Source organism: Marmota flaviventris, chromosome 20 (genome assembly GCF_047511675.1).
Source record: "Marmota flaviventris isolate mMarFla1 chromosome 20, mMarFla1.hap1, whole genome shotgun sequence".
Classification (NCBI taxonomy): Eukaryota; Metazoa; Chordata; class Mammalia; order Rodentia; family Sciuridae; genus Marmota; species Marmota flaviventris.
Window position 1 is genome coordinate 9,841,481 of NC_092517.1, and position 27,630 is coordinate 9,869,110.

Below are 27,630 nucleotides of genomic sequence, written 5' to 3' on the forward strand. Positions count from 1 at the left end.
CAGCTTCCTGAGCATCAGTGGACCAAAACTGCCTATTACTGTGCAAATGGTAACTGCAATTAGGAATCTGAAATTCAAACTCTGTGGGCAAGGGCCAGGGGATGTCTGTGTCTGCCGCCAGCACAGAGTAAGTACTTAAAAATGCTGTTAAACAGAGGAAAGGAAGACAACATAATCTAGTCTATTAAACAACAAGAGGTGGTGCTGACAGAGGAAGAATTTAAAGGCAATGTCCCAACTGAGAGATGCTGGAAATAACCATTAATTCTCGTTTATTGAGCACTTACTACGTGCAGGCATAATGCTAAGAGCATTAATCACTTTTTTTAATACTCAGAACAACGCAGTGTTGGTGAATTTTATTCTTACTTCTGTTGTATAGATGAGGAAACAGAATCAAAGGACTTCACCATGCTGTCCCGGTCACCATGCCAACAGAGGCAGAGCTAGGATGTGGACCGAGGTGTGAATCATTTTAAAACCGTATTACCCTTGGCTTGGCATGCTCACAGACGGCCTACTCTCCAAAGCAGCCACAGACCCTGGAAGGGCAGCTGAACCCCGGAAGGGCCTGCCCAGGCTCAGCACAGCCCACACGAGGAAGCACAACAAGCAGCCACATTAGCAAGCTCTCTGCTCTTGTCACTGACCGATTCTGTTACAACCCAACCCATCATGCTGACCTTCTGCCACCTCATTCACAGAGCATATGGCTCTCCCTTCCCAGGAGGGTGATGTGCTGTGAAAAACAGAACCAAAAGTCTTTTATTGCACATACTGAAGCAAGGAAGACGATTTACAAGTCACTGCAACACCCCTAGTTGGTTAGCCCACAGAAATTCCATAAACAGCTCCATGTTCCCACAAGGAGTGGGGAACACACTGCAGAAAGACAGAAAGAAATAACTCAGCGCACACACTATACACAACATGCACCCGCAAAGCACACCGACTTCTTGTATAGCCACTTTGAGCACGGAGGAGGGGCCCGCTCAAGGTTGAAGGGCCCCGCAATGGTTCAGGGTGCAGAAGGCAAGGCACTCACTGAAGGAACTGCTTGTCCTGAAGTCACCAAAAGGTCAGGCATTGTCTTTCTTATCTTTGGAGCCCCCTAACCTAGCAAAGTGACGTGGTGATTGCTGCCAGTGTTCTAAGAGGATCTTGCTGAGAAGCCTTCAGGTCCCACTGCAGAGAACAAATATTTCACCAAGGCTCCGCCTCAGTGTTACCCACAGAAAATGTTAACCTAACAGGAAGTGAGGGGAAGGGGAAAAATAATACAAGGGGGACAAACGAATGTCAGTAGAGGGGGCAGAGAGAGAAGAGGGGAGGGGAGGGGAGGGGAGGGGAGGGGTGATAGTAGAAGATAGGAAAGGCAGCAGAATACAACAGACACTAGTATGGCAATATGTAAATCAATGGATGTGTAACTGATGTGATTCTGCAATCTGTATATGGGGTAAAAATGGGAGCTCATAACCCACTTGAATCAAATTGTGAAATATGATATATCAAGAACTATGTAATGTTTTGAACAGCCAACAATAAAAAATTAAAAAAAAAAACAACAAATAAAAATATTAAAAAAAAAAAAAAAAGAAAATGTTAACCTGATGGACCTTTTGATCCTTGTGCTCAGCATCCAATCTCTTGCCCAGGGGCCTTACAGTGGGACCTGTCATGCATGCCTGTATCCCCCAAAGCAGGTGTAGCCCAACACACATCAAGTGCTCAGGAATGTGGGCTGACTCTAGTAGACTCTGTCTTTTTTTTTTTTTTTTTTAAGAGAGAGAGAGAGAGGGAGAATTTTTTAATATTTATTTTTTAGTTTTTGGCGGACACAACATCTTTGTTTGTATGTGGTGCTGAGGATCGAACCTGGGCCGCAGGCATGCCAGGTGAGCGCGCTACCGCCTGACCCACATCCCCAACCCTAGTAGACTCTGTCTTGAACCCTGTCCTATGCACAGTGTATCAGCGACTTAAAAACAGCCCAGTCTGTTAGTTATAACAAGTTTGAAGGTAAAGCTACTATAAATCAAACATCCCTAATCTGAAGATCCAAAGTGCTCCAAAATCCGTAACATTTTGAGCACTGAAATGATACTCCAACTCTGATAGTTCAATGTCCACAAACGTTATTTCCTCCCAGTATTATTCAAAGTGTTATATACAATTCCCTGAAGGCTATGTGTTTAAGGTGTATATGAACCAGATGGATTTCTTGTTCAAACTTGGGTTCCATCTGTGGGATACTGCATTACATATGTGCAATATTCAACAATCCCAAAACATCCCAAATCTGAAACTCTTCTTGTTCCAAGTAATCTAGAGTGCCATTCATAGAAAGGGACTTTAGGGATGGGGCTGTAGCTCATCGGCAGAGCTCTAGGCTTGCACATGTGAGGCACTGGGTTCGATCCTCAGCACCACATAAAAATAAACAAATAAAATAAAGGCGTACACAACTACAAAAAGGCGGGGGGGGGGGGGGGGGGGGGGGGCTTTATTTCTCACTCATGATATTCAGAGGATTGTAACTATGTTGCCCTGAACAGTAAGTTAACCCAGGTGCAGCAGAAGAAATGGAGAGACTCATCTAGTAAGAGAACAAATAAATGCTACAATTGCATTCAGGCATCTGGGAACTTCTGTGCTCAGGACAGAGGGAAGACATGTTCCCCTGCTCACCTAGGGCAGGATGAGGACCAGTGAGTCAATACTCCAGGGGGACTGCCTCGGCTGCCCACAGGCACCTTCAAAAGGTGAGACATCTGCTAACCCAAAAACCTGCCAGGTGTTAGAAAGTTCCTGCTCCCCGGGAAGGTTTTACCCCCAGGCTGCAGGACCACAGCTGCCCAGGACATCAAAGAAGGGATTCCTGTATCCACTGCTCCCCCAAACTAAGGAGGACAGGGTGTACTTTGGTGTCCTGTTCTCCTTGCTCAAGGAGAATCAACAGTTATAACAAGAGGTTCTGAAGGCAATTTTATTATGAAGTAGAAACAAAGACTATTTCTATAATAATAGACTAGAAAGAATTAACACCATTTTCAAGAAAAATGTATTTGGAAAATGTGTGTACAGGATGTAAATATCTAAGCTATCTACATTCATGGTTATTTCTATTTCTCAATAGTTTTTTGGTTTTTCTTTTAGTTTTTGTTTTTCTAGATGAAGAAAAAAGTGCAAAGGAGAAACATAGTATTTCTTCTGGAAGATTTTCATCTTCCTCTAAGGAGAAAAAGATGAAATTATTTTCTGAAACACAGTCCCAAGAGGCTGACATTTTGATCCTCTTGCTTTTCCTTTAGCCCTTCTTAAAAAATCTTAAAAAAAAAAAAAAAAAATATATATATATATATATATATATATATATATATATATATGTATGTGTGTGTGTGTGTATATATATATATATTTTTTTTTAAAGAGAAATTCTTAATATTTACTTTTTAGTTTTCGGTGGACACAACATCTTTATTTTATTTTTATGTGGTGCTGAAGATCAAACCCAGCACCCCGCGCATGCCAGGTGAGCGGGTTACTGCTTGAGCCACATCCCCAGCCCAATATATATATTTTTTTAGGGCTGGGGTTGTGGCTTAGTGGTAGAGTGCTTGCCTAGCATGCGTGAGGACTGGGTTTGACCCCCAGCACCACATTAAAAAATAATATTTTATATATATACTTTTTTTAGTTGTGGATGTACACAATGCCTTTATTTTATTTATTTTATTTTTATGTGGTGCTGAGGATTGAACCCAGTGCCTCACACTTGCTAGGCAAGCGCTCTACCACTGAGGCACAACTAAGCCCTCCCCTTAGCCCTTCTTAACTATAATTTGCAGCCACATTAATATTTTATGAAGTGAATGCCATTAACATTTCCAAGCTGGTTTGCATTTTGAACAAGAGGCTACTCCTTCATCTGACTGACTGTGCCTGCCCCAGGAATGTCCTCATTGAAAACAGTGAGTGAAGGCCTCAGAGGAGGTAAGGATTCCTCATGGGCTCCTTCCCAGCACCTACTGGACACTGGAGGGTGCTTGCTGAGCAGGTGAGCCTGTGGGTGGGCGGGGCAGTCCCAGCAAAGGCAGAGGATGGCATGACTTTGACATTTTACCTTTGGTGCCAGGCTTTGTCTTATCAAGGGCCATCTAGTGCCACAGGGAGAGGAGGACTAGAAGACAGTCTGCGGAGCTCTTCAGTGTTTTCTTATACACTGAGACATGCATCAGTGGGAGGCCAGAGGCAGGGATGTAGGGAAGAGGAGCGATTCAAGCATGGTGGTCTGAGACACAAAAAAGGAATGCACGCGTAAGCCAAGGCCAATCATGGGACGGCAAAGTATCTAAGAAGGGTTAACAAGTCTGGCACCTGCCCACATGTGGATCTCAGTCAGAGGACTGGCACATGCCCAGAGTTCCTTTAACATGCCACATGTGGATAGGTGAACTTCAAAACAAGTGAAGATCAAACTGTACACCACCAGGGCACAGAAGGGAGGTTTACAGCTTCTCTCATAAATTCTACGCCAAATGGAAACAGCTCTGAGAAAAGGTGCACATTTCCAAAATGTCCAGCATTAATATAATCTACTGTACAACCAAATCCAAATCCATTGTGTAACAGATTCATATCATTTCTGTTGACAGAAACAAAACAGATCTCTAGCTAACATGTGGCAAGCTGCAGGGGTGAGGAGGAACACACTGTGGAACACTTTGTTTCCCGGGCTCCGATGTTAGCACGACTGATATGCCAACAAAAGGCACAGGTTGGAGGAATTCCAAGAAATCACCACTTACAGAGCCAGGTACCGTGGCGCATGCCTAGAATCCCAGTGGCTCGGGAGACTGAGGAAGGAGGATCAAGAGTTCAAGGCCAGCCTCAGCAACTTAGTGAGGCCCTGGCTCAAAATAAAAAAAGAAAAAGGGCTGGGGATGTGGCTCAGTGGGAAAGCCCCTGGGTTCAATCCCCAGTACAAAAAAAAAAAAACAACCAGAAATCATTATTTATAATTTTCTTTCCTTTGCTTCCACGGGCCAACATTTCTCATTAACTCCCTTACAAGCATGTAATATATCAATAAAACAGCCAAAACATAACATAAACAAAACAAGGAAAACACCAACAGCAGTGCCTTCAAAGTATACAAAGTATTTTCCCACACACTAACAAACTTGATTCCACAACAGTTTCATGGGAGGGGTATCATTATTCCCAATTTGTACATAAGGAAGTTTAAGAAATATTTTTATATTTTTAAGTTTAGAAACAAAACTTTACTATTAAGTGGTTAATTTTATTATTTAAAACTAATATTTGGGGGCTGGGATTGTAGCTCAGTGGTAGAGTGCTTGCCTAGAACATGTGAGGCACTGGGTTCGATTCTCAGTACCACATAAAAATAAATATATAATAATAAAGGTCCATCAACAACAAAAAAATTTTTTTAAAAAAACTGATATTTTGACTGATTCCAAGACTAGAGTTCTTTTCCTGGGGGCAGGGGTCACGGGGAAGAGAAGCCCTTTAAGTGCAGCAGTGTTTTCTCAGAGCGGGAAGAAAATATTTTAGATCACTCTGTCCTATCACATCTCTGTCTTCCTCAGAAACCAGCCTGGGACTTGTCTACTGAGGGCGAGAAGGCAGATGTTGAGAAACTAGGATGTTACATAAGGTCTACTTTTTCTTTTTTTTTTTTTTTAGAAAGCACTACGTGCTGTCACAGATTGTATGGATTTTGCATTTAGGCAACTGAAAAAAAAATACAGACCACATTTACCAAAAAAAACAAACAAAAAAAAAACAACATTAGCAGGACATGGTGGTGCATGCCTGAAATCCCAGCAACTCAGGAGGCTGAGGCAGGAGGATCACAAGTTCAAAGCCAGCCTCAGCAACTTAGTGAGACCCCAAGCAACTTGGTGAGACCCTGTCTCTAAATAAAATAGAAAAAGAATATTAAAAGAGTTGGGGTATGGCTTAGTAGTAAAGTGCCTCTGGGTTCAATCCCTGGTACCAAAAAAAATAAAATAAAACATTATTGGGTTAAAATATATCACAGTGATGGCCACATTGTGGGCAGCGCCTGTGTGGAAGGACGCAATACCATTTTAACATGGGAGCTCTGAAACCACCAGAAAAGGACAGACACAGGGACACACACACACACACACATCCCAGCACCAAACCAACCCTCACTTCATATGGTCAGATACCGCATCCTCTCAGGACTCTGTGTACACAGCACACAAGGCTGCTTCCATAAACTGCTTTTGCCATAAACGACTGCCCAATAAAATAAAAATTAATGATTAACTTTTGCTCCCTGAAAGCCACTGAAGAAGAAAACAGGTGTTTCCTGAATAGCCTTTGCATAGAGGGAACTGACTTTTCCCAAGCTCTATAGAAACCTTTATAATTATTTGCCACCAGGACTTAGTCTTGGAGCTAACATAAATATGTGACACCTGAAGAGGTCAGATCGTGGGTTGAAATGCTTACTAATCATAGGTGTATTTGGGGTCAAAACTTTCCTTAAAAATGCAAGCTCCTAACCAGCGTTTGCTTTTTTTTTTTTAATATTTATTTATTTTTAGTTCTCGGCGGACACAACATTTTTGTTGGTATGTGGTGCTGAGGATCGAACCCGGGCCACACGCATACCAGGCAAGCGCGCTACCACTTGAGCCACATCCCCAGCCCCAGCGTTTGCTTTTGAAATGCCTGGAGTCTGAACAGTGAAATGCCTGGAGTCTCCCACCAGTTCTACATATCTGGAATTGGAATATTGAAGAATCAATGACTACAAACTAGGTTCTTTGCTAAGCACTAGAGATACGCAGCCATTAGGGAAGAAAGGCAAATAAATTAAGACCTAAAAGAAAAATAGGAATTAATCAGACCAGACAAGAACTACTAGAGCTGGAATAATTTGAGCTCAAATCCCAGAGAGAAGGGAAACCCAGAAAGGTGACCTTATTTTCCCTAGAGGTCAACTGATTCAAACAGCAGTAGATGTGAAAGAGGACTTTCAATAGACTCACAGCCTAAGGGGGGAAATGGAGTTCAGGCCCTGAAAGGAGGAGAAACCATGGTAAAACCCCCCAGACAAAGTGGCTGGCACTTTGAAGAACTCTTCCCAGGCTGAACTGAAAATAGACCAGTCCTCAAGGGACTAAAGCTCAACTTCAGATCTCAATTCCTGACTGCACTGAACTAAGATGAAATAGAAGTATCCAGAGACAAAGGTAAATATGCTCTAGAGAAGAATCAAACTACCTAGATCTCAAATAACTTCTATAATTTTTCACATACAATGTCTGGAATTCAATCAAAAATAACTAAACACGTGAGAAAACAAGATGTGACCAAAACCCAAAAACAACAACTGACATTCCTTATCAGAGGAAGACATTAAACAATGATAACTAAGGGGCTGGGGTTGTGGCTAAGCGATAGGGCGCTTGTCTAACATGTGGGAGGCCCTGGGATTGATCCTCAGCACCACATAAAACTAAATAAATAAAATAAAGGTATTGTGTCCAACTACAATCAAAAAATATTTTTTTTAAAAAATGATAACTTAAAAACCACAGTGAAATAATAGTACACCCTGAACACAACAGATGAAATTTTTGAAAAGATAATACCAATGAAGCCAGAATTAAAAATAGGTAGTCAGTATAGATGGAAGAATGGAGCCAAGGTGAGAGAAACAGACCAAACCGGGTTGGGTCCAAAAGGTTCAAGACTCTGCTGTGGGAGATTGAAATGTTAATGTCCCCAAAAGCCTGGTGGATACTGCCCTTCCCAAAGAACTATTAATAAAGCAACCCCTGAGCAGACAGGGAACTGCTAATTAATTCACCCTGCACCCGGATTCCTGCTGGGATCACTCCCCCCCTCCCCACCTCCCACCCCTTCAGCCCACCTGTTTACCACTTCTTCCTTTCCCACCTGCATCTCCCAGTCACTTGTACAGGATGCAGAGAAGGGAAATGAACAAGGGGCAAGAATGTAAAAGAACAAAGAAAACTTTAGATGTATAAAATGGAACTTCCTCATCCCAGGGATTCCACCTTTTGGGTCCCCTTCTTCCTTTGGGGAGAAGTCTGTTCTACTACCGTTTAAATAAAGCTTCTTCCTTTCTACTCTCCACTTGCCTCAGGTGCTTGTCTGATGTTACATTTCAGCATTCAGGGGAGCAGGACTCCAAGGTAACGGATAACTGGAAGTTCACCAAGTGTTGAAAAGAACAGTTTTGTTCCTTTTCTTTGGTTAAGATCGAGGTAAATATAGCAAACTGTTAACACATCTTCAATCTAAGTGGTAAGTACATAGGTATCTATTATACTATTTTCTGTACTCTTCTGGATTTGTGTGACATTTCATAATTAAATGTTTAAAAAAGAAAAAGGTGTGGCTAAAGAGAGATGAGCAAGGGCCAGATTATTTTAGGCTTCAGAAGTCATATTCAGAAATCTTCATTCTGCAGACAGTAAGAAACCCCTTATGATTTTAAACAGGGAGGTGACAGCATTTGACCTGCTCCATGAAGATCACTCTAGTAGCAAGGCAGCAAACAGGGTGAGGGTAGGAAGCCCAACTGCCAGGAAACCTGGTACAATAAGCCAGGTGAAAGATGATGACACCTCGTGCAATGGAAATGAAGGAAAGCTGTAAAGATCCGAAGGATGGAGTGAGTTTTCTTCAGTCCTTACAACTGCTGCCCGGTCAAATCAAGGCCACTGTGACAAACACAAATCTAAAGTATGAGCAATTTCATTAGAACAAGGGCAACTTCCAGGACACAGCCTGGGACTGATAAAATAAAAATTTAAAAAAAAAAAAAATCTGAATTTTTCTGCAAATCCTTAGAAGAAGCCCCAGCAGTTATAAGACTGAAAGCTAATAAGCACTCAGCTCAACACCAGATGGCCAGATAGATACATTCACAACTTGCCAGGATTTCTGAAGCCTTGTGCACCCTTCCAAACATGCAGATGCTTTTTATCTGAGAGGGAAAAAAAAACCTATTTCTGATTCTGATAGCAAATGCCAAGTCACATTTTGCCAGTAGAGAATGGCATCCACAAACTCCCTGAGAATTTCACAATCTTATTCTCATTTTGAAGAGACAGGCTGTCTTTCAGTGCTACTTCCATAGGTCCCCCAAGAAAGTAAAAGAAAAGGAGGGAGAACAACAATTTCTGAAGAACTCAGCTGCTGCCTTCATACCCAAAAAAGTAGATCTATGTCTCTAGATTATGCACATTTTTTTTCTGTGAGGACAAATTAAGCATATCCAACAGAAACTTATCTGCACTTTCTGAAAAATGAACTGAGTCACAGAGTCTGACAAGTTCTTCAATAACTCTGAGCTTTTTGACCCTCCAATGGGGAGAGGCTGGAAGAATTCATTTTCCTTATCATTGTGTTTTGTGCTTGTCCAAAAGCATACACCAAGCACACCCAGTTCCCAGCGTGGCCAGCTTACTGTTGTCCTTTGAGCTGACTTATGAATGCCTAGTTTTCTAGATATGGAATTTTACATAAAATTTCCCCCAATCTGTTCACACAACAAAAAATATTCAAAGATGTTCTTTTTAAAGGAAGAGCTTTCCAAACATATGCCCATTTAGTATTTTAATTTTTATGTATCTTGTAGAAGAATGTGGTTTCAGAGATAGGGAAATATACTAGCTTGCATTCAACAATCCCTATACCAGAATACAAAAAAGGGACAAATTAGTGAATAATGTCATACAAAGTCTGATATATGAAGAGGTTCAAGAAATAAATAATCACTGAAGGACTCAACTTTCTGGCTCAACATTTACTCAACATTCTCATTTTGTCAAAATAATTTGCTGAATCAAAAACTTTAACCCATCAAAATTCAGCCAAGTAGCTACATGAAAAATACCATCTAACAGATCTTAGGAGTTAATACTAAAACATTAATGAATTCTGCACAGTTATTTATATATCATTCTTTGATCAAATTTATGAGATTGAGTATAATTTCTCAAATATTAATGACCATTACCATCCAGCAGCTAATTGAAGATCATAGGGGCTGGGGATGTAGCTCAGTGGTACATATGCCCAGCACGCATGAGATCCTAGGTTCATCCTTGACACCAAAAAAGGGAAAAAAACGTTCACAGACACTTTATATGATACTTGAAGTCTTCAAGAGAGGTATGCTTAGTGTCCCTTTAGAGAAATTCAAGATTGATGTCGTGAGAACAGAAATCCTTGCTCTCGTCTGTCCAGAGGACAGAGCTACCTTCCAGGATACCAGCTCAGTGGAAGATACTCACTGGGTTGAGCACTTCTTCAGCAGAGTGGTGGACGGTCCACCAGTCGGAAGTCCACTCCCACGCGTTCCCCACTATGTTGTATAAGCCATAACCATTGGGAGGAAAGGCGTCCACCTAAAGGCAGAGAAGGGAAATGCTGTCAAAGCACTGCCCTCATTCAAAAGAACCTCTCTGGGGCAGAAATGTGCTAAGAGCTATAATTTCAGAGTAGAAATACTAATTTTCATTCCCAACAGTCAAAATACAATTTGACCAACACGAAAACAAAGAAAAAGGCATTTTTTATTTTACTTTGAGTCCTCAAAGGGATTGTAGAAATCTAAGAGGAGTTTACATTAAATAGCATGGAAGCCTGTGCAGTTATTTCTGATAGACTGACTAGTGCTGATCCTAAGTCAAATCTCCAATGGTGTGTGTTTGTGTGTGTTGTGCACACACGTGTTCACGGATGACAGTGAGACCTTCAAGATCATTAAGAGGAATAGCACACTGGACTCACTGTGAGTCTTGTCCCCAGAGCTCAGCTCCCCGGCCACAGTGTCTTTCAGCACTGACAGACCCCAGGTCCACTCTGTCTTCTCCATCAGCCCCCTCCGACCTGCCTGAGCCATGACCATTAAAAACTGAGAGGATTTGTTTTTATGGAAAATGTGAACTCCTTATTGAGTGTACCTGAAATAGTGGGTTTACAGTCTCTGGCATATGGAAGTCTGAAGCAAATTACATATTCAGGTCGGAATTATACCACATTTGAAAGGCAGGTCAGACAGTGACGCATACAATTGTCACAGTCATAGCCTAAAAGCATCCAAAAAAGGAGGGCAAGAAAAAAAATCTTTAACTAAATAACAGTAAATGTAGAACAGATTCGCTAGTTTCATAACTTAAAATTTCTCCCAATCTTTTTTTAAAATTTTTATTGGTGCATTATAATTACACGCAATAGGATTCATTATACCATATTTTTGTATGCATTTAATTTGATAGATCTCATTCCCCAGTACCTTCTCCTTCCCTCCCCTCCAATATTTTAAAAGAAATTGTTAATGGAAAGGAAAATTTCATTTTTTCAATGAAAAAAAAATCAGGTTATCCTTGGAGCTTTTTATCTTTTGGTAAATGTGTGCTTTTTCCAAGCTAACGAAGTAGGACTGAAAGAATGAATAAAATAACATTCATTTCTATGTGGCTTCAGATGGTTTCACATGTACACATGAATATGGAAGCATCTGCTGCTTGGGCAATTCAGAGCATTTCAATCAAAGTTAGGAAGCTACTCTGAAAAGAAGCTCATCTGATGAGTTGGAAAGTTGAACACTGTTGACGCTCTGCCTCCACAATCACCATTCATTCTGGAAACAGCAGTGCTTGGGCACTGCTTCATTCAGTTACTCCAAGCCCAGCAACTACAGGCAGGGAGAGGTTCAGTGGTGACTAAGATCCCAAGAGCGTAATGAGGGAGGAGAGAAGAAATTTCCACAAGCTAAAAATCCAGTTCTGAAAGGCAGAAGGGACAAGCGGGGTAACAGAGGGAAAGAAAATGCCACAGAAATTCCAAGAGGAAAACATTTCTGGCCCAAGGTATTGTCTCCCACAGAGGTGGAGGTGTCTCAGCAGACACTGGAAGACAGATCAGAGACGGGGAGAGGCCACAACACGAGCTGTTTTTTAAAAAAATCTGGAGAGGGTCAGAAAGAAGAAATTCATGTGCTTCAGTAAGGAAAGGGGAGAAGCAGGAGAATAAGCACAATTTTAAAATTAAACATTCTGGAGGAAGCATTTACTGGGGGGCCGGGGTGCTTCTAGAAAGAACAGACAGAGCCACTCTCAAGAGCCAGGCTGAGGTCCCAACTTACCAGTTAACATCAGGCAAGTACTTCAGCCTCTCTGGGTGCTGCTGATCCATAAATGGAAAAATAATGGGACCTACCCAAAGATCTGGGTGTTTTTCTCCCCCCTTTAAATAATCTGATGTTTAACTGAGGTAAAATCAGAAGGTCACCAGCCCCTAAATTACTGTATGTATTTCTGTAGGAAAAGTGAAAATTTCAACTACTCAAAGTTAAATTAATCATATTAACCAGAGCTTACCCTCAGGAGCCTCAAAAGAAAACAGATGTACAAGGCAAGGGCTTCTGACAAGCTAACCTTCAAGTGAACAAGGCGATACCCATTAAAACCAGAAGGAACTCATAATGGTACGAGGGTGACCCAGCAAAATATAAACTCAATTCTTTCTTTTATATATATATACACACTTTTTCAGTTGTTCATGGACCTTTATTTTATTTATTTATATGCAGTGCTGAGAAGCGAACCCAGGGCCTCACACATGGTAGGCAAGTGCTCTACCACTGAGCCACAACCTCAGCCCCTACATTCAATTCTTTAGGCTCACCGTGGTCCACGTATTTTCCTTGGTTTCAAGTCAGATATGAAATAATTAAATGTATGATCCAGTGAGGAAGCCACTTTACGATAGTACATATGTGCTCTCAACTGTCCAGAGCACATGAACAGCAGCAGAGCAGCTCAGGGGGATTCATGAAAAGCCTCAATTGAAAGACTGAGTCACAATAAGTCTCCAAACACAGGTGGGGGTCACCTCTCCCTGGCTTTCTTGCTTTCTCCTCAGGTCTGGTTTCTCCAATTGGTCCTTTTTTTTATTTTTTGGTACTGGGGATGGAACCCAAGGGCACTCAATCACTGAGCCACATCCCCAGTTCTTTATATTTTTTATTTTGAGATTGGTTCTCCTAAGTTGCTTAGGGTCTCACTAAGTTGCTGAGGCTGGCTTTCAATTTGGTGATCCTCCTGCCTCAGCCTCCTGAGCCAGTGGGATTACAGGCATGGACCACCACACCTGCATCTCAAATTAGTTCTTTCCAGGCTCCTGGTAACTGTTCTAACTTTGTCTTAGTAGCTTCCATGGCAACTTCTTCAGGTAGGAAGATGTGCTAATCTCCCCCATCCAATGTTCCAGCTCTAAATATCAGAAGAATGTCCTTATTCTGCCTCAAATTTCGTGTTTTTCTGCAAAGGTGCACAGACTTGAGAGGACCTAGCTCGATTTTCCTCGGCAGCCAGGTAAACAGAGCTAGGCGCTGCTGTAATGGCAAGTGCTGTGCAGTACAAGTGCACAATGGCCCAAGACAGCCGTATCATGGCCTTTTGCTAAAACAGGCACTTCCATCATTTGTCCCATCCATCAGAAACAGTTATCACAGACCGATCCAAATGAGGGCAGGGATGAAGGCCATTACCCATGCCTCTCAAATGGGGCTGGCCCATCTGGGGACCACGTGATCCTGCCCAGCTGCTGATCACGTGGCTGCTTCCACACTCTGGCCTTCAAAGCTCTCATGTGCATATCGACTACTGAGACCTGCACCTACCACCCCGCCCAGGCGCACCCTCTTGGCTTCGAGGTTTACAGCAGTGGCCTTCCTTGTCACAGCATGCCATCCTTGAGTGGACCCAGCTGCTGAAGCCCTTTTCCTGACAGTCTCTCGTGGATCCACAGCCAAGAAGGCCAGGTGCCAGCTCTACACTGCAGTGCCATCCATTTTTAGGGATTGCTGTGTGTTCAGATGAGATGTCACACACTCCCTGGCAGATTCCAACTCGGAGGACAGCTCCCACATCAGCACCTCCAATGGCACTCTGTTCACCCCACAGTGCTACTTCTGCTGCCCCAAAGTGGCCCACTAGGCGCCCTTAGCGCAGTGCTCCATGCAGCAAGCTGGGCTCCTCTCCCATTTGAAGTGGAGAAAAGGGCTGAGATCATCTCTTCCTCAAGACCTCCAGTCATGGACTTCACTGAATAAAACTATATCCTGGGAGGGCAGCAGTCGCCCTGAAGGAAACTAGGGAGGAACTGGCACCACATGGTTTGATTAGTCTTTGCCCCTGTGCAATCATGCATTTCCCATGGGTTTGTGTTAATTAATCATATGCATAACTCACACACTAGGAATTTGATGCACACACATAAATGCACGCACTTACTGAAGGGCTATTCTCATGCAATTTCTTTTTTATTTCATTTCTGCTCTGAAAACTACAATGCTGAGGAGTGGGGCAAAGTAGCCAAGGAGGTGGGCGCCGTGGCCTCCTCTCCAGCCTGGCTCTTTGGGCACCACGCTGATTCCCCCTCTCCCCACCCAGCCCAGCTGCTGGGAAAACTGTGGAGCTAGCTCCCCAGCTCAGGTGGTGAATTTTATTGTCCTGGGAAATAGAAGAGTACTTTGAGTAAAAGGTATGCCTCCAGAGTTCAAGTGCCACTTAAATGATGAGGATGTCATTGGTTCTGACAAGTGAAAGGGTACACACCTAGGAGTGGAATTACGAGGTGTTAAGTAACTCTAATGTTCAGCCTTCTGAAGATATGCCTATCTGTGGTCCACAATGGCTGCAGTTTCTTACATTCCCACGAGCCCCTGTGAAGATCCAGCTCCTCCACACCCTGCAGACAGCTGTCCACCTGCTGGGTGAAGTGTGGTCACATGTATCCCCCACATTCAGGTTTGTTCAATGAATTTGGAAAAGGCGCTGGTTTTCACGTGTGGTTTCCAGTGTACAACTATAATAAGCATATGTTCGTGTCATGTCTTCTAAACCAAGTAAGCTGGATCATAAACCATTTTTTATACTTTGATCAGCTTTTGTTTTAGATATTTTGAAGCTGTACTGTTAGGTATAGAAACTCACTGCTCTTAAATCTTAAAAAAAAAAAAATACAATGCTGAAATCAGGATAGGTCACATTAATTTTCAATTTCTGGTAGGTCACGAGCTTCTCTGTCCTTCATCTTTTCCAAAAATGACTTGGTTGTTCACTTATTTTATTTTTTAGCAGCAATTTTGTAATCCTTTGATCATGTACCAAATAAACACAAATCGATTTGGGAAGCATTATTTTTGTGTCCAACAAAAATACAAATGCTTTCAAAACATGACAATTATTTGAAAGATTGTTGGAAAAAAAAATAATTTTCTAAACAACAAATTTAATTTAGGGCTATTTTCCCACAAGATTTATTTCCTCAGTGTGTTAAGAGAAAATGAAAATGTTTTGGCTCTACTCTCATTGATGGCGTCTTCCTCAAAATTCATGCTAAATTTTTTTTTTTATATATTTTTTTAGATGTTGATGGACCTTTGTTTTATTCACTTATTTATATGGGTTCTAAGAATTGAACCCAGTGCCTCACACATGCTGGGCAAGTGCTCTCCCACTGAGCCACAACTCCAGCCCTTATGTTAAAATTTAATCTCCAAAGCAACAGTGTTAAGAAGGGTGGTCTCTGGGGGAGGGTGACTAAGAGATGCTGAGTGAATCTGCATGGGATTAGCACCCTTACAAAACGGCTGGGGATTGAAGGAAGTGCTCCTTCTGCCTCCCAGACAGGTGAGGGCACAGCAGTAGACCCCTCTAGAGGACGTAGCAAACACCACAGCTGCTGGTACCTTGATCTTTGACTTTCCAGCTGCCAGAACTGGGAGAAATACATTTCTGTTTATAAACTGGCCTGCCAGTGGTGTTTTGTTATAGCAGCACAAATGGACTAAGACAGTTTTTTAACACAGTTTCATTAGTGTATGATTATGCAGCAGAAGAGCAGGGAGAAAGGAACTCTTGCAGGCCTTCTGGAAAACCACAGGGCCATATATTCCAAAGTTATATCCAAGGAAGTTTTGTAGGGCTAGGGATGTAGCTCGGTCGAGCAAGTGCTTAGCCATGCACAAAGCACTGGATTCAATCCCCAGCACCAGAAAAAGGAAAAAAAAAAAAAAAGAATATATTCTAACCTTTGACTCTTCAATTTCACTGCTGGGGATCTTTTTTTTTTTTTTTTTAATACCTTTGTTTTGTTTATTTAGTTTTCTTAGTGGTGCTGAGGATCAAACCCAGTGCCTGGGGCGTGCTAGGCAAGCGCTCTGCCACTGAGCCACACCCCAGCCTTACGCATCTGTCTTTTAAAAATCAGAGACAGCAATGCAGCTCCATATTTATGTATGAGATACTCACTGTATGTTTTACCCCGTCAAAAAAAAAAAAAAAAAACAGTAATAACTTAAATCTGCAACAATCAGAGGTAAATAAAATTTATTCCTTTGACTGTTTATCCAGCTGCTGAAAGAAATGTATTGGTGAAAACTATTCATGTAAAAAAAAAAGAAAGAAAGGAAGAAAAAAATGTTCCCTATATTAAGGAGGTAAAAATAGGATTTTAAATATTGTGTCCAGTGTGATCCAAATGCTATATGTAAAAAAAATCTATGATGTACATACACCAGAAACACGTATGCCAGCCAATATGGTAGTTCAGAGCACGAGCTTTGGAAACAAACCGACCTGGTTCAAATCCCAGCTGTGCCACTTTCCTGCTGTGTAACCCTGGGCAAGTTAGTTAACCTCTCTGTGCCTCAGAATGCTCACCTGGAAAATGGGGAAAATAGTACCTACCTTACAGAATTGAATCAACAGTAAAAGAGACAATTCATGCAAATGGCTAAGCACTATGCCTGGCACACTGAAAGCACTCAACATCCACTAGCCAAGAATGAACAGAAAGGAAATGCACTAAAATGCTACCAAGGATTCTGTCTGGGTGGCACAATACGAGATCAATTTAGCTTTCTCTTTACGGTGGTCTTGTTTTTCTAAAATTTGTACAAGTCTACCTTATTAAGGGATCAGGGGAAAAAATACACTATAAAAGTGGGGGCTATTGGCGATTGGTGGCCAATCGCCAATAGTCCCCACTACTAGGGAGGCTGAGGCAGGAGGATTGTAAGTTCAAGCCCAGCCTCAGCAACTAAAAGAAAACTCAGCAACTTAGCAAGTCCCTGTCTCAAAATTAAATTGAAGGGTCTGAGGATGTAGCTCAGTGGTAAAGCACGCCTGGGTTCAATCCCCAGTACAAAAGAGAGAGAGAGAGAGAACATCAGGTTAAATACTGATGTTGGCCTGTAGAATATCCATTGTGGGTCCCCCTGTGACAGTGATGAACGCAGCCGCGGCCACCCTCCTTCACAGGGTCACTACTCACGGGTGCAGTTCCTTGGAAGCCGTCCTCGGCAGTGTTGGTCACTGGGAACTCGCCCTGCCAAATGTTGGCATAATGTTGGCCTCTCGGCTGCAGCTTGTTGCCCCAGGGGAAAAGTCTGTTGGAAGAGACACGGGCATCAGCCTGCCAAAGGGAACGGGCTTCTGGGTTAAAGTCAAGGGATGAGGGAACGACACTCTTGCTCTGAGTGAGCTTTTAAAATATACATATACAGAGAGAAAGAAGAGCTTTTAATCGGTTTTTCCTAGTTTCCTTGTAACAGCTCATGTCCAGTTACCAACAACCTCAGTCCTTCCTGAGCACTCGGAAGGCTGGAGACCAGTCCCATCACTAACAGCAGGACTTGTGACAGCTGGGGAAGGAGGCCTCATCCTGGACTTATTTGGTAGCGTGATCAGGCAGCGCCACACCACACTTTTTTATAAAGCCGTGGCTATTTTAAGGAGCTTTTCCTAGAAGATGTGACCCAAACATGAGTTTTCTGTCTCATAGCTCTAGAAGCGAAGAAATAGCACCGCTTCAGAAGATGCCTAAAATAAGAAAGTGCTAACAGCGAGGCGGCCTGCCAAGCCGCTCCAGGGGCTAACAAGCAGCACGCGAACCACTGGAACTTGCTTCAGGGCTGCAGGGAGCCCTGTTGGCCAGAAACCTGGCTTTGGGGACTGCCAAAGGTCAGGGGGTCGCTCACCAGTGTCACCTAGGTCACCTCACAGGGAAGAGGAAAACCCTGGAAGAACAAGAGCTGCCTGTGTTCAACTTTCTGAGCAAAGAAAGTTCCATGGAGTTAAACAAAAAAGGGCTGGGCAACATGAGGCCGTCAGTACCTATTCTGCAGCCCTCCTCGACAGCTGTACTCCCACTCAGCCTCCGTGGGCAGCCGCTTCCCTGCCCACGTGCAGTAGGCCACTGCGTCATTCCAGGAGACGTGGAGCACCGGATGATTCGGCCTGGGGAGGAGGGAGAGCAGAGTGAACAGAGGCTCCGACCGGAACAGGAAACAGGAACTGGCTCCAGCAAAGCCTGTCTACTCATCTGGGTTTGGTGGGTGACCCCGTGATGAAAACCATGGCCATGCACAGCCCAGAGCTCCATGCCATTTATTGGGCCTGCATTAGAGTTTCTGTCCCCTCCACAGGGGGACCCACAATGGATATTCTGCAGGTCAACTCTATCTCAGCCTCAGTTTCCGGAGAACCCAACCTAGGACACCCAGCTTCAAACCCTGCATCTTTTCTATGTTTCCACAAAGGACTGACTCGTCATATTTGCCTGGCTGGAGCAGATCCCAACTCGTTCTCCCTTTTCCCCAAGGGACAGAGGGATGGGGAAGGCATCTTGGATTGAATCCCCTGCTCACTTTGTCTTTAAGTGGTCTACACATTCTGAGTTCCTTCCACATACATCTTTGAGTTTTCTACAGTAATTACTCCAGGACTTTCGTGTATTCTTTCAACGAATGTTTGCTGAGTAGCTATTATGTGCCAGATACTATTCCCAGCACTGATAAAAGATGCACTTTTCTCAGAAGACTGACTCAGCCAGCCATTCAGTTTACTACATGAATTTAAAAATACATCCCATGGGGAGGCAGCACCACGGTAGAGCACGTACTTAGTATGCACGAGGCCCTGGCTTTGATCCCCAACACTGCAAAAAATAATCCTCTTCGGATTTTTCTGCCTCCCTTCTGCTTGCTTTTTCCTCTCCCCATAAACTCAGGAAAGAAGTTATGAATAGGGAGCTCAGGGGCCGGCCCTCCTGAAAGATTTCTGACTTTTGTCACAGGGGCCTATCCCTAAAGCTGAACTCATGTCCTCCCAGCTTCCGACAATCAGGGGAGCAACCAGGAATGCTGTGAAGATAGAGACTTGAAAATGCCACCTGAAAAATGAGGTTAGGAGAGCAGTCTGCTTGGGCTGTGGAGGGACGGATCCTAACCCAAACCCGCTCCACCTCCGGGCTTAAAGTCGACTCTATTTTTGCTCGAGATAATTACTTCCTTGCCACCCTGGAGACTTGCTGACCGACTTGCTGCTCTGTGGTTTTGGAGTCAGATGGTAGCTCCAAAGTATGTCAGCCCGGGACTACAGAGCACATGGATCCTTCACTCAAGGGCCACCTGGCAGGACACAAGTGCCCATCCATGAGACAGTCAGTCCCTCCTCATAAAGATGCACTCACGAGGCAGAACAAATGGACAGACTGGAAAGATTAAACATGACATGAGATCTATAACAGGCCTGTCAAAGGGGGAAATCTGCAAGAAGATACTCTTTGACAGGCCAAATGAGGAAGGAAAGAGGCCATCTATTAAGAGCCTTCTGGGAGGCCGCAGTGTTTAGGTCTTCACAGACATTATTTCCTGTCATCTCATGTTCCTACCAATCACTGATGGTTTGTCACTCTTGCTATAATCTTATAGCTGAAGATGGCCACTGGGTTCTTTCTCAAGAGCACAAGAATCTGTATGGAACGAAGCGTGTCACCTGGGCCTCACCTGACTCACCTGTGCAGAACAGTAGAGTCGGGCCCCTCTGGGTGTCTCCAGTTAGCGCCTTTAACAGGTAACCACCAGGGAGCGGCTGCAACCTCGAAGCAACCCAGAAGAGGCTGATGTTAGCCACTGTGACGGTCGAACACTGCACTCAGCACCAAAGCCCCATCTGGGTTACCAAACATATACCTCTACCAAAACATCATAAGATTGGTTTGTAAATAAGTCTTCAATGAAAGTATCAATTGATATTATAAAATGTCACAGTGGTGAAATAAGTATGAATTTAATTGATGCGTGGCTCTAAGATTATATATATCAGGCATGAACCCAGGGGCACTGTACCACTGAGCTATATGCCCAGCTTTTTTTGTTTGTTTGTTTGTTTGGGACAGGGTCTTGCTAAGTTGCGAGACTATCCTCAAACTTGTGATTCTCCTGCCTCAGCCTCCCAAGTTGTTGGGATTACAGGTGTGCGCCACAGTGCCCAGCTTCTAAGAATTTTTAAAAGATGCACTACTGGGGCTGGGGATGTGGCTCAAGCAGTAGCGCGCTCGCCTGGCATGCGTGGGGTGCTGGGTTCGATCTCAGCACCACATGAAAATAAAAATAAAGATGTTATGTCCACCGAAAACTAAAAAATAAATATTAAAAAATTCTCTCTCTCTCTCTCTCTCTCTTAAAAAAAAAAAAAAAAAAAAGATGCACTGCTGACTAACCCTCTGTGATCTCTGACAAATGAAGACAGACTGTACTTCTCCTTTTTAACACATGGGGAAACAGTTAACCTTAAAATTAAGTGTGGGGCCAAAAGTGAACCAAGGTGGTCAGAAATCAAGTTGAATCACTGAGGAAAAATGGAGTATGTTTTTAAAAGACCTTGGTTCGATTTCTAGCCCCACATGGGCTGTGTGAGCTGGGGTAAGTTCACTACTTAGCTAGCCAGCCCCTGAGAGCCTCATCTGTGAAATGCTTCCCCTAACGCAGAATACCAGAGGAGGCCAGATCTTGGAAAGGCTCAGTAAACTGTTACTTGGACCTTTAAGGTTCTGTTCATCTTCTTTTTTTTTTTTTTTTTTTAAAGAGAGAGAGTGAGAGACAGAGACAGAGAGAGAGAGAGAGTGTAAAGAAAGAATTTTTTAAATATTTATTTATTTATTTTTTTAGTTATCGGCGGGCACAACATTTTTGTTGGTATGTGGTGCTGAGGATCGAACCCGGGCCGCACGCGTACCAGGCGAGCGCGCTACCGCTTGAGCCACATCCCCAGCCCTCTGTTCATCTTCTTAACAAAAATAATAACAGCAAGGTCCTCAGTGAGTGGTGAAGAACAAGTCTTTGAAGCCATCAAAACTAGATTTGAATCTTGGCTTTGCAGTTTACATTGTGACCCTTGGCAACATCTTTAAGCTTGAGACAGCAACAGCACCTACATCTTGAGTTTTAGCAAAGAAGAAATGCAGCACAAAGGGCTTAGGACCTCAGCTCTTAGCAGCTTAGGCTAATGACTCAAGGAGCAGTCAGTAAAGGGAACCATTCTCACATGATCTTCCCCATGACAATCAGTAACAAGGACAGGCTCAAAAGATAGTAAGTGAAGAACAGAAGTTTGCAAAGGAGTCTTCTAATATAAACTCCATGGGACTCAAGGTCATCTCCATGACAATGGTACTCTCCATCCACAGCATCCTGCTGAGCATGGCTGAGTGGAAGTGACAGGGAGCTGTGTCCCTGCTACCAGCAATAGCTATAACTGGAAGCCCCAGACTCCGTTCTCACTCATCCTTTCTCAGAGCTGGAATCTTCCAAGAAACCGAGGCAACATGAAGACCCCCTTCAAACCCCGATTCTTGAGACCAAGTCAGAAAGATTTCAGACATGTCACTCAGAGTAAGAGGAATGAGCTTATTGAGGGAAAGCAAAAGGGAAAGGGGACACTCTCAAGGGAGAGAGTGGGTTCTCTCAGAGAGGTACAATGTACCTCTCCTGCACACCAGTTTTATTGGTGATCCCAGAGAAGTTTCCAGACAGTTCCACCTAGGTCCACCTCTTGACACAACAGGGTGACTTCAGACTTTCAAGTCCCCACTGTCATGGCAATTGTAAGTCAGTCACCTTGGCGCATGCTGACCAGTTCTAATTGGATTCTTGACTATACATTATTGTAGATTTTATGGTTATGAGGAACTATCCTTACGTCCCAGAGTTTCAGGATCTGGTCACAAGAGTCTCCTGGGTTCCTCCCATCAGCAGTATCTTGGGCCTGCATTTCTCTTGCAGTGAACAGGTAGTTTGCTGAGGAATGTAACATAGCTTGTCCACCTAGGCCAGTCAGGGCTGCAGGTGAATGGCTTCTTGGAAAACAAAGCACATGGGCCCATTCTATAGAATTATTCTCTTCATCTCATGTTCCCTCTATCCTCATCGGTCTGATCCCTAACAACATCAACAAGCTCAGAACATGCAAGGTCTCGATCACAATGTGATGGCAAAGTCCATTTCAACACAGAAGGCATTTTGTCCCTAAACAGCACTTCTGCACGGGATCTCACCCCAGAGAGCACAGGGTGCAAAGGCAGGGTTTCTTTCTGTTTCATTTGTGGCACTGCAGAAACTCATCTGAGACATCCTCCTTGACAGGACCACTCCATGTTCAGGTGCCAGTGACAGACAGTTTGCCACATATCAAGGGAAGATGTGCACAGAGAGCCGCAGTCACTCCACTCTTGTGTTTCAATGCGACCTTCAGATCACTCACCCGACCCAACTCCACCCCCAGCACTAAGCACCCCACAGGAAGTTCTAGTTCTTAAGTTTAAAAAAGAAAAAGAAAAAAGGCTAGCATAAATAAAAATGGCAAAATACAGAAACATGTAAACCTTTGTTAAATTTGGGGTAGCTTTTCTCCTCAGACCCTTTTGTGTTTTGAAATATTTCCTCATTAGCAATTAAAAAAAAAAAAAAAAACAACTCACAGCTGGGTGTGGTGGCCCAAGTCTGTAAGCAGAGCTACTCCAGAGGCTCAAGCAGGAGGATCGCAAGTTCTAGGCCAGCCCTCGCAACTTAGTGAAACCCTGTCATTAACTAAAAAGGTTTTTTAAAAGGGCTGAGATTATAGTTGCAGTGACAGAACACCCGTCTGGTTCAATCCCCAGTACACAGAAGAGGAAAAAAAAAATCTCAATGGGTTTATCTTTCCTACTACTAATAGGCACTTGGGCATTTCCAGTTTGGAGCTATTTTGAATTCTGCTGCTTCCATGAATATTCTTCAAGGAGTCTGTGACCTTTAATAAACATGCGCATGCCTTTCCATGCTCTGTACACTGTGGAGAGCAACTGCTGGATCATGACACCCACACCCAGCTTCAGCAGAGACAAACACAAGCCTTCCAGGCAGAAGCCCCCCAGGGTTTCAGGACCTTTTTAAAAGGGGAGCTCCCACGGTGGCTTACCAACAGAAGGCCTGGGCGTGTGCTCCAGGGGCCAGTCAGGCCATTCTTTTTCCCCTAAATCCAACTGGTCACAAATACTTATTGAGTGCCACTGTATGCCAGTCCCAGAGCCTAATCCCTGAAGGGGATCTCAAAGTCCCAGAAAACCTCAGAGTACCACTCAGGACAGTTGGCATAGTCACAATTTTTACAATTATTTGTTTTACATAAAATAATTAATTCTGTGATTGCAAAAAGTGGAATACAAGTGTGAACCTAATCATCTCTTTTTCCTTCAAAAACATGTCCAAGATTCAAATCGGTAGGTCTCTCTCACCTCTCTCTCATTCTAGACGTTTGCTTTCCATTGCAAAAAAAGAATATTTCTTTTCTGAAATTATCTAGCAACCCATCTGAAACAGACTGTTAGCTCGCAAGTCATACAGTCATAGAGCCATGAGATCCTTGGCAATCTCAGTGATGTGCACAGAGAAACAGGGCACAGCTTGGCTCAGGCATGGAGAAGCCAGGATACCACTGTGCCTGACCAAGTATCAAAACCTAGTTCTTTGGTTCAAAACACTGAGATCTGAAGCAAGTATGCAGAGACATGTGCATAGCATATGACACTGTTCTAAACAAAAATTACAAAATAACCCAACTGTCCCTGGTGTTCATCCATACCAAACATACTGCGCAGCTAGTCACCCAAGAATGCTCTGACATGGGAATACACATATTGTGTATTAAAGGTGACATGTACCATACAGACTGATTCTGTTTCTACAAATACATACATAAAATGATACTGGCATGACCAGAAGAAAAAGATTCTAGAAGAATATACATGCATTTTGCAGGGGTGAAGGACTGGGAGAGGAATACTTTTTAGGAATGAACATTCAACACCAAAAGGTTTTCTCAACCTTGGCATTTACCAACTTTGGTTTATTTGTTTGTTTTTCTGGTACTGGGTCTGAACCCAGTGGTGTTCCACCACTGAGTGACATCCCCATCCCCGTTTTTATTTCATTTTGAGACAGGGTAGCCCCCTGTCTGAATCACCCTGGTTGACCTTGACCTTGTGATACTCCTGCTTCAACCTCCCAAGTCACTAGGGTTACAGGCATCCACAGTACTACAGGGCATGATGGCACACATTTTAGGCCACATACTCCCTTGGTGCAGAGGGGTGCCTGTGCACTCTAGGAAGGTCAGCAGCATCTCTGACCTCCACCCACTAGATACCAGTTGTAGCACAAAACTGCAGAACACAAAAAATATCTCCACTGTTGCCAGATGTTCCCTGAAAGGAGCAAATCACCAGCTGGACCAATAATCGGGAAGAGATTACTCTTCTTAAGTGTTAACATATAGTTCATAGTAACAGAGGGTAAAAGCATCTTACCCAGAGTCATCTGCCTGGGGTTTAAGCACAGTAGTTCATTTACAAGACACAGGCTCCTCTGGCTCTTTGCCCTCTCCAGGCCCCACCTCACTCATCTGTGAAACAGATATAAAAATACTACCATCTACTTCCTAGGCTCGCTGTGAAGACTAAATAAGGAAACCTATGTAAAGCACTTGGCCAGGTAAAGAGGAAGAATCGCAGCAGTGTCAGCTGTCATTACTGGTATTTTTCGTTTATACTAGTACAGGGTGCAACATTCTCTTGGAGCTCTCAATGAACAAGATCCTAACTAGTCAAAAACCTACCCCAGTAGTTCTTCAGCGAGGCTCACCCACCCACCACTTCACCCTTTCAGAATATTGACAGGCTAAGAAAAGTGCCAGAGAAGAGGAGGTGGTCAAAGACACGCTGAAGAACTCTCGGGAAGAGTATGGAGTGGTGTCTTCCACCGAACTCACGATGTGAGAGCCATGTTCAGGGAAACTGACCCACTCCCTGAAACAAAATGCACAATGAGGGTGTCGGTGATGCTTGGGCACCGATATGGGCACCAAACGACACACCTCACCGTCTGTGAGACAGACCACAAGTCACCACTGGAACGGTCAGATGCAGAATCCCAGTCCCCTCTGACACATAAAGAAAGGAAGTCAAGTAATCAGAATCTGACCGGAAGGACTGGTGGGAACAGAGGCAGGGCCTCCCTCATCCTTACCAGCAGGCCCTGGAAGAGCCAAGGAATTTTCTGGTCAAATTCATGCAACTCCCATCTGATGACACCAGACATCTTTCTTTTCCTAATATCACTGTTTCTTAACTCAGCATTAAAAAAAAAATAAATTGTTCTTGAACATCTGGTTCTGTCTTGAAAAATGAATGTTATTCTAGTACATTTAGGAACTTGTGAACAACTTTTGAGTTGTATATTAGCTAGTTTATCAAGATTACATGCAAATAATGACATTTTCCATTCCTTTTCCTTTTTCAGGAATGATCTCCAGGTGTGTTCTTTACAGAGCAGAAGCAACATGAGTAGACTGACATATTTGCTCCAATGCATCCTAAAAAGAGAAGTATTTTTTGTGGGGTTTTTTTTTTTTGTGTGTGTGTGTGTGTGTGATGTGATTGTCCACCTACACATTTTCTGCTCGACTGAGACAACTTCCAGAGTTACAGACTCCCTTATATCCAGGGGGAAAAGGACTTTAACATGACCTATTTCTAGTCAAATCTCCATAGCAACTGTCTTGGGTTTTAAGTTGAAACAGCTGTACCAGCCAGCCAGTGACCAATTACAGTGTAAATGGGATCTGCGTGGGCACTGATGTCCCCTTGAGACATGGACTTGAGAGAGCAAAGACATCCTTTCCCACCTCTCCCAAGAGATATACCCAGATCTGTAGTAACAGCTTAAAGAAAAGGAAAGGGGAAGATAGCAAAGGTGCCTTTATTCTTGCCAGAGGTGATAAATTATGCTTCTTAAACACACACAGCCCAGAATAAAAATGGCACTGGAAAAAGACAGAGCGTGGTGTAATTATGCAACGTCGAGTGTAAAGATGTCAAGTTCACAACTTTACAACTGCTCTCTTAAAAATTTAATGCTTTTAGACAAGCAAATTAAAAAGATGGACGTTTCTTGAAATGTAGTATAAACATGACAGTTACCCCTATAAAAACAGCCTGCGAGAATTTTTCAACTGGCACCAGTGAACAATGAGAAATTACAGATCCATTCAAATTCATGAAGTATAAATAAAACTGGAGGGGAATCTAACAACTGAAAGAATCAAATGGAACAGTGAACACCCAATACAATGCAGAAGGTTGGAGAGGAGCCTTAAATAAAGGGAAAGAGTGAATTCGTCATCAAAACAGATAGGTAGTTGAGTCTGACAGCTTATTTCAAATTAAATCTTAAATTGGGTACCTTGACAACTTGTTATACTCTATGGAAAGAAAAATGCATGCTTTTTCAGATAGGCCAACACAGTCATTAAAATTATATGCAGAAAAACATTTCTAGGGCTGGGGTTGTGGCTCAGTGGCAGAGTGTCTGCCTCATACATGTGAGGCACTGGGTTCGACCCTCAGCATCACATAAAAATAAATAAATAAAATAAAGGTGTCATATACATATATAATTTAAAAAAATATTTTAAAAAGTATTAAAAAAGGAAAACTTAAATACCCATATAAAAATATGCTAACTCAAAATAATTCAGATACTTAAAATGGCCTAAAAAATTCCATTAGACATCATCTCCAATCTCACCACCCAGAAATAATGATTACAAACATTTCCATATATATGCTACTAATAATTTTTTGATGTGTCTCTCTCTACATGTTGACATATCTTTTACTGAACTTTTACCATACAGACATTTTTATAATTGGCTATTTTACTTTTAGTAAATGGTGAAGATTTATACAAGTAATTACAGTTTTTCTTTTTAACAGAAGTGAGAATTAACATTGAAAAACAAAAGCAGGCAATATTAAATGTTCATTAAAAATTACTAATTTACCATTGAACTACACATTTCACTTTTATATTCACCTTCCAGTTTCACCAATAAGCATATACGTTTTACACAGTTTTCTCAAATTATATATGGATCATTTTCATTGGTCTTACTAAATATTTCTCTAGGTTTTAAGTGGACTCACAACAATCATTTTTTAGTGATTTCATAGTATTTCTGAAGACAATCTGTCACAAATTACCAATCTCTAAACATCGAACCACTCAGTTATATTCAAGTTTGTCCTCGCCTTTTTGCTTTATCAATAACATGACAGTGAACATCTTCAAATGTCTTCATTTACTTCTGCTAAATTTAAAGAAGCAGGGACTGAGGTTGTGGCTCAGTGGTAGAG

The 27,630-nt window shown here is 42.8% G+C and overlaps 2 protein-coding genes across 4 annotated transcripts in view; one reads left to right on the top strand and one right to left on the bottom strand.

Moving 5' to 3' along the window:
- LOC114089957 (histone-lysine N-methyltransferase SETMAR) overlaps nt 1-8,294 on the top strand; it is a 69,081-nt gene extending 60,787 nt beyond the window's left edge. Inside the window, exons 3-5 of the transcript XR_011705559.1 lie at nt 4,659-4,819; nt 6,609-7,259; nt 8,180-8,294. The gene's annotated coding sequence lies outside the window, so the exon portion shown is untranslated. The remainder of the gene's footprint in view (nt 1-4,658; nt 4,820-6,608; nt 7,260-8,179) is intronic.
- Nucleotides 1-27,630, bottom strand: part of Sumf1 (sulfatase modifying factor 1) — an 86,745-nt gene that overhangs the window by 30,599 nt on the left and 28,516 nt on the right. The window contains exons 4-8 of one of the 3 annotated variants that reach the window (XM_027931913.2): nt 19,916-19,998; nt 18,234-18,356; nt 17,392-17,506; nt 10,338-10,451; nt 4,148-4,294 (exon numbers count right to left, since the gene is read on the bottom strand). In XM_027931913.2, coding sequence (XP_027787714.1) covers nt 4,238-4,294; nt 10,338-10,451; nt 17,392-17,506; nt 18,234-18,356; nt 19,916-19,998 — 492 coding nt within the window. In that variant the 3' untranslated portion in view covers nt 4,148-4,237. Of the gene's footprint in view, nt 1-4,147; nt 4,295-10,337; nt 10,452-17,391; nt 17,507-18,233; nt 18,357-19,915; nt 19,999-27,630 lie in introns of those variants that run through there. The other 2 variants (XM_027931912.2, XM_071605919.1) reach the window with 2 other exon arrangements.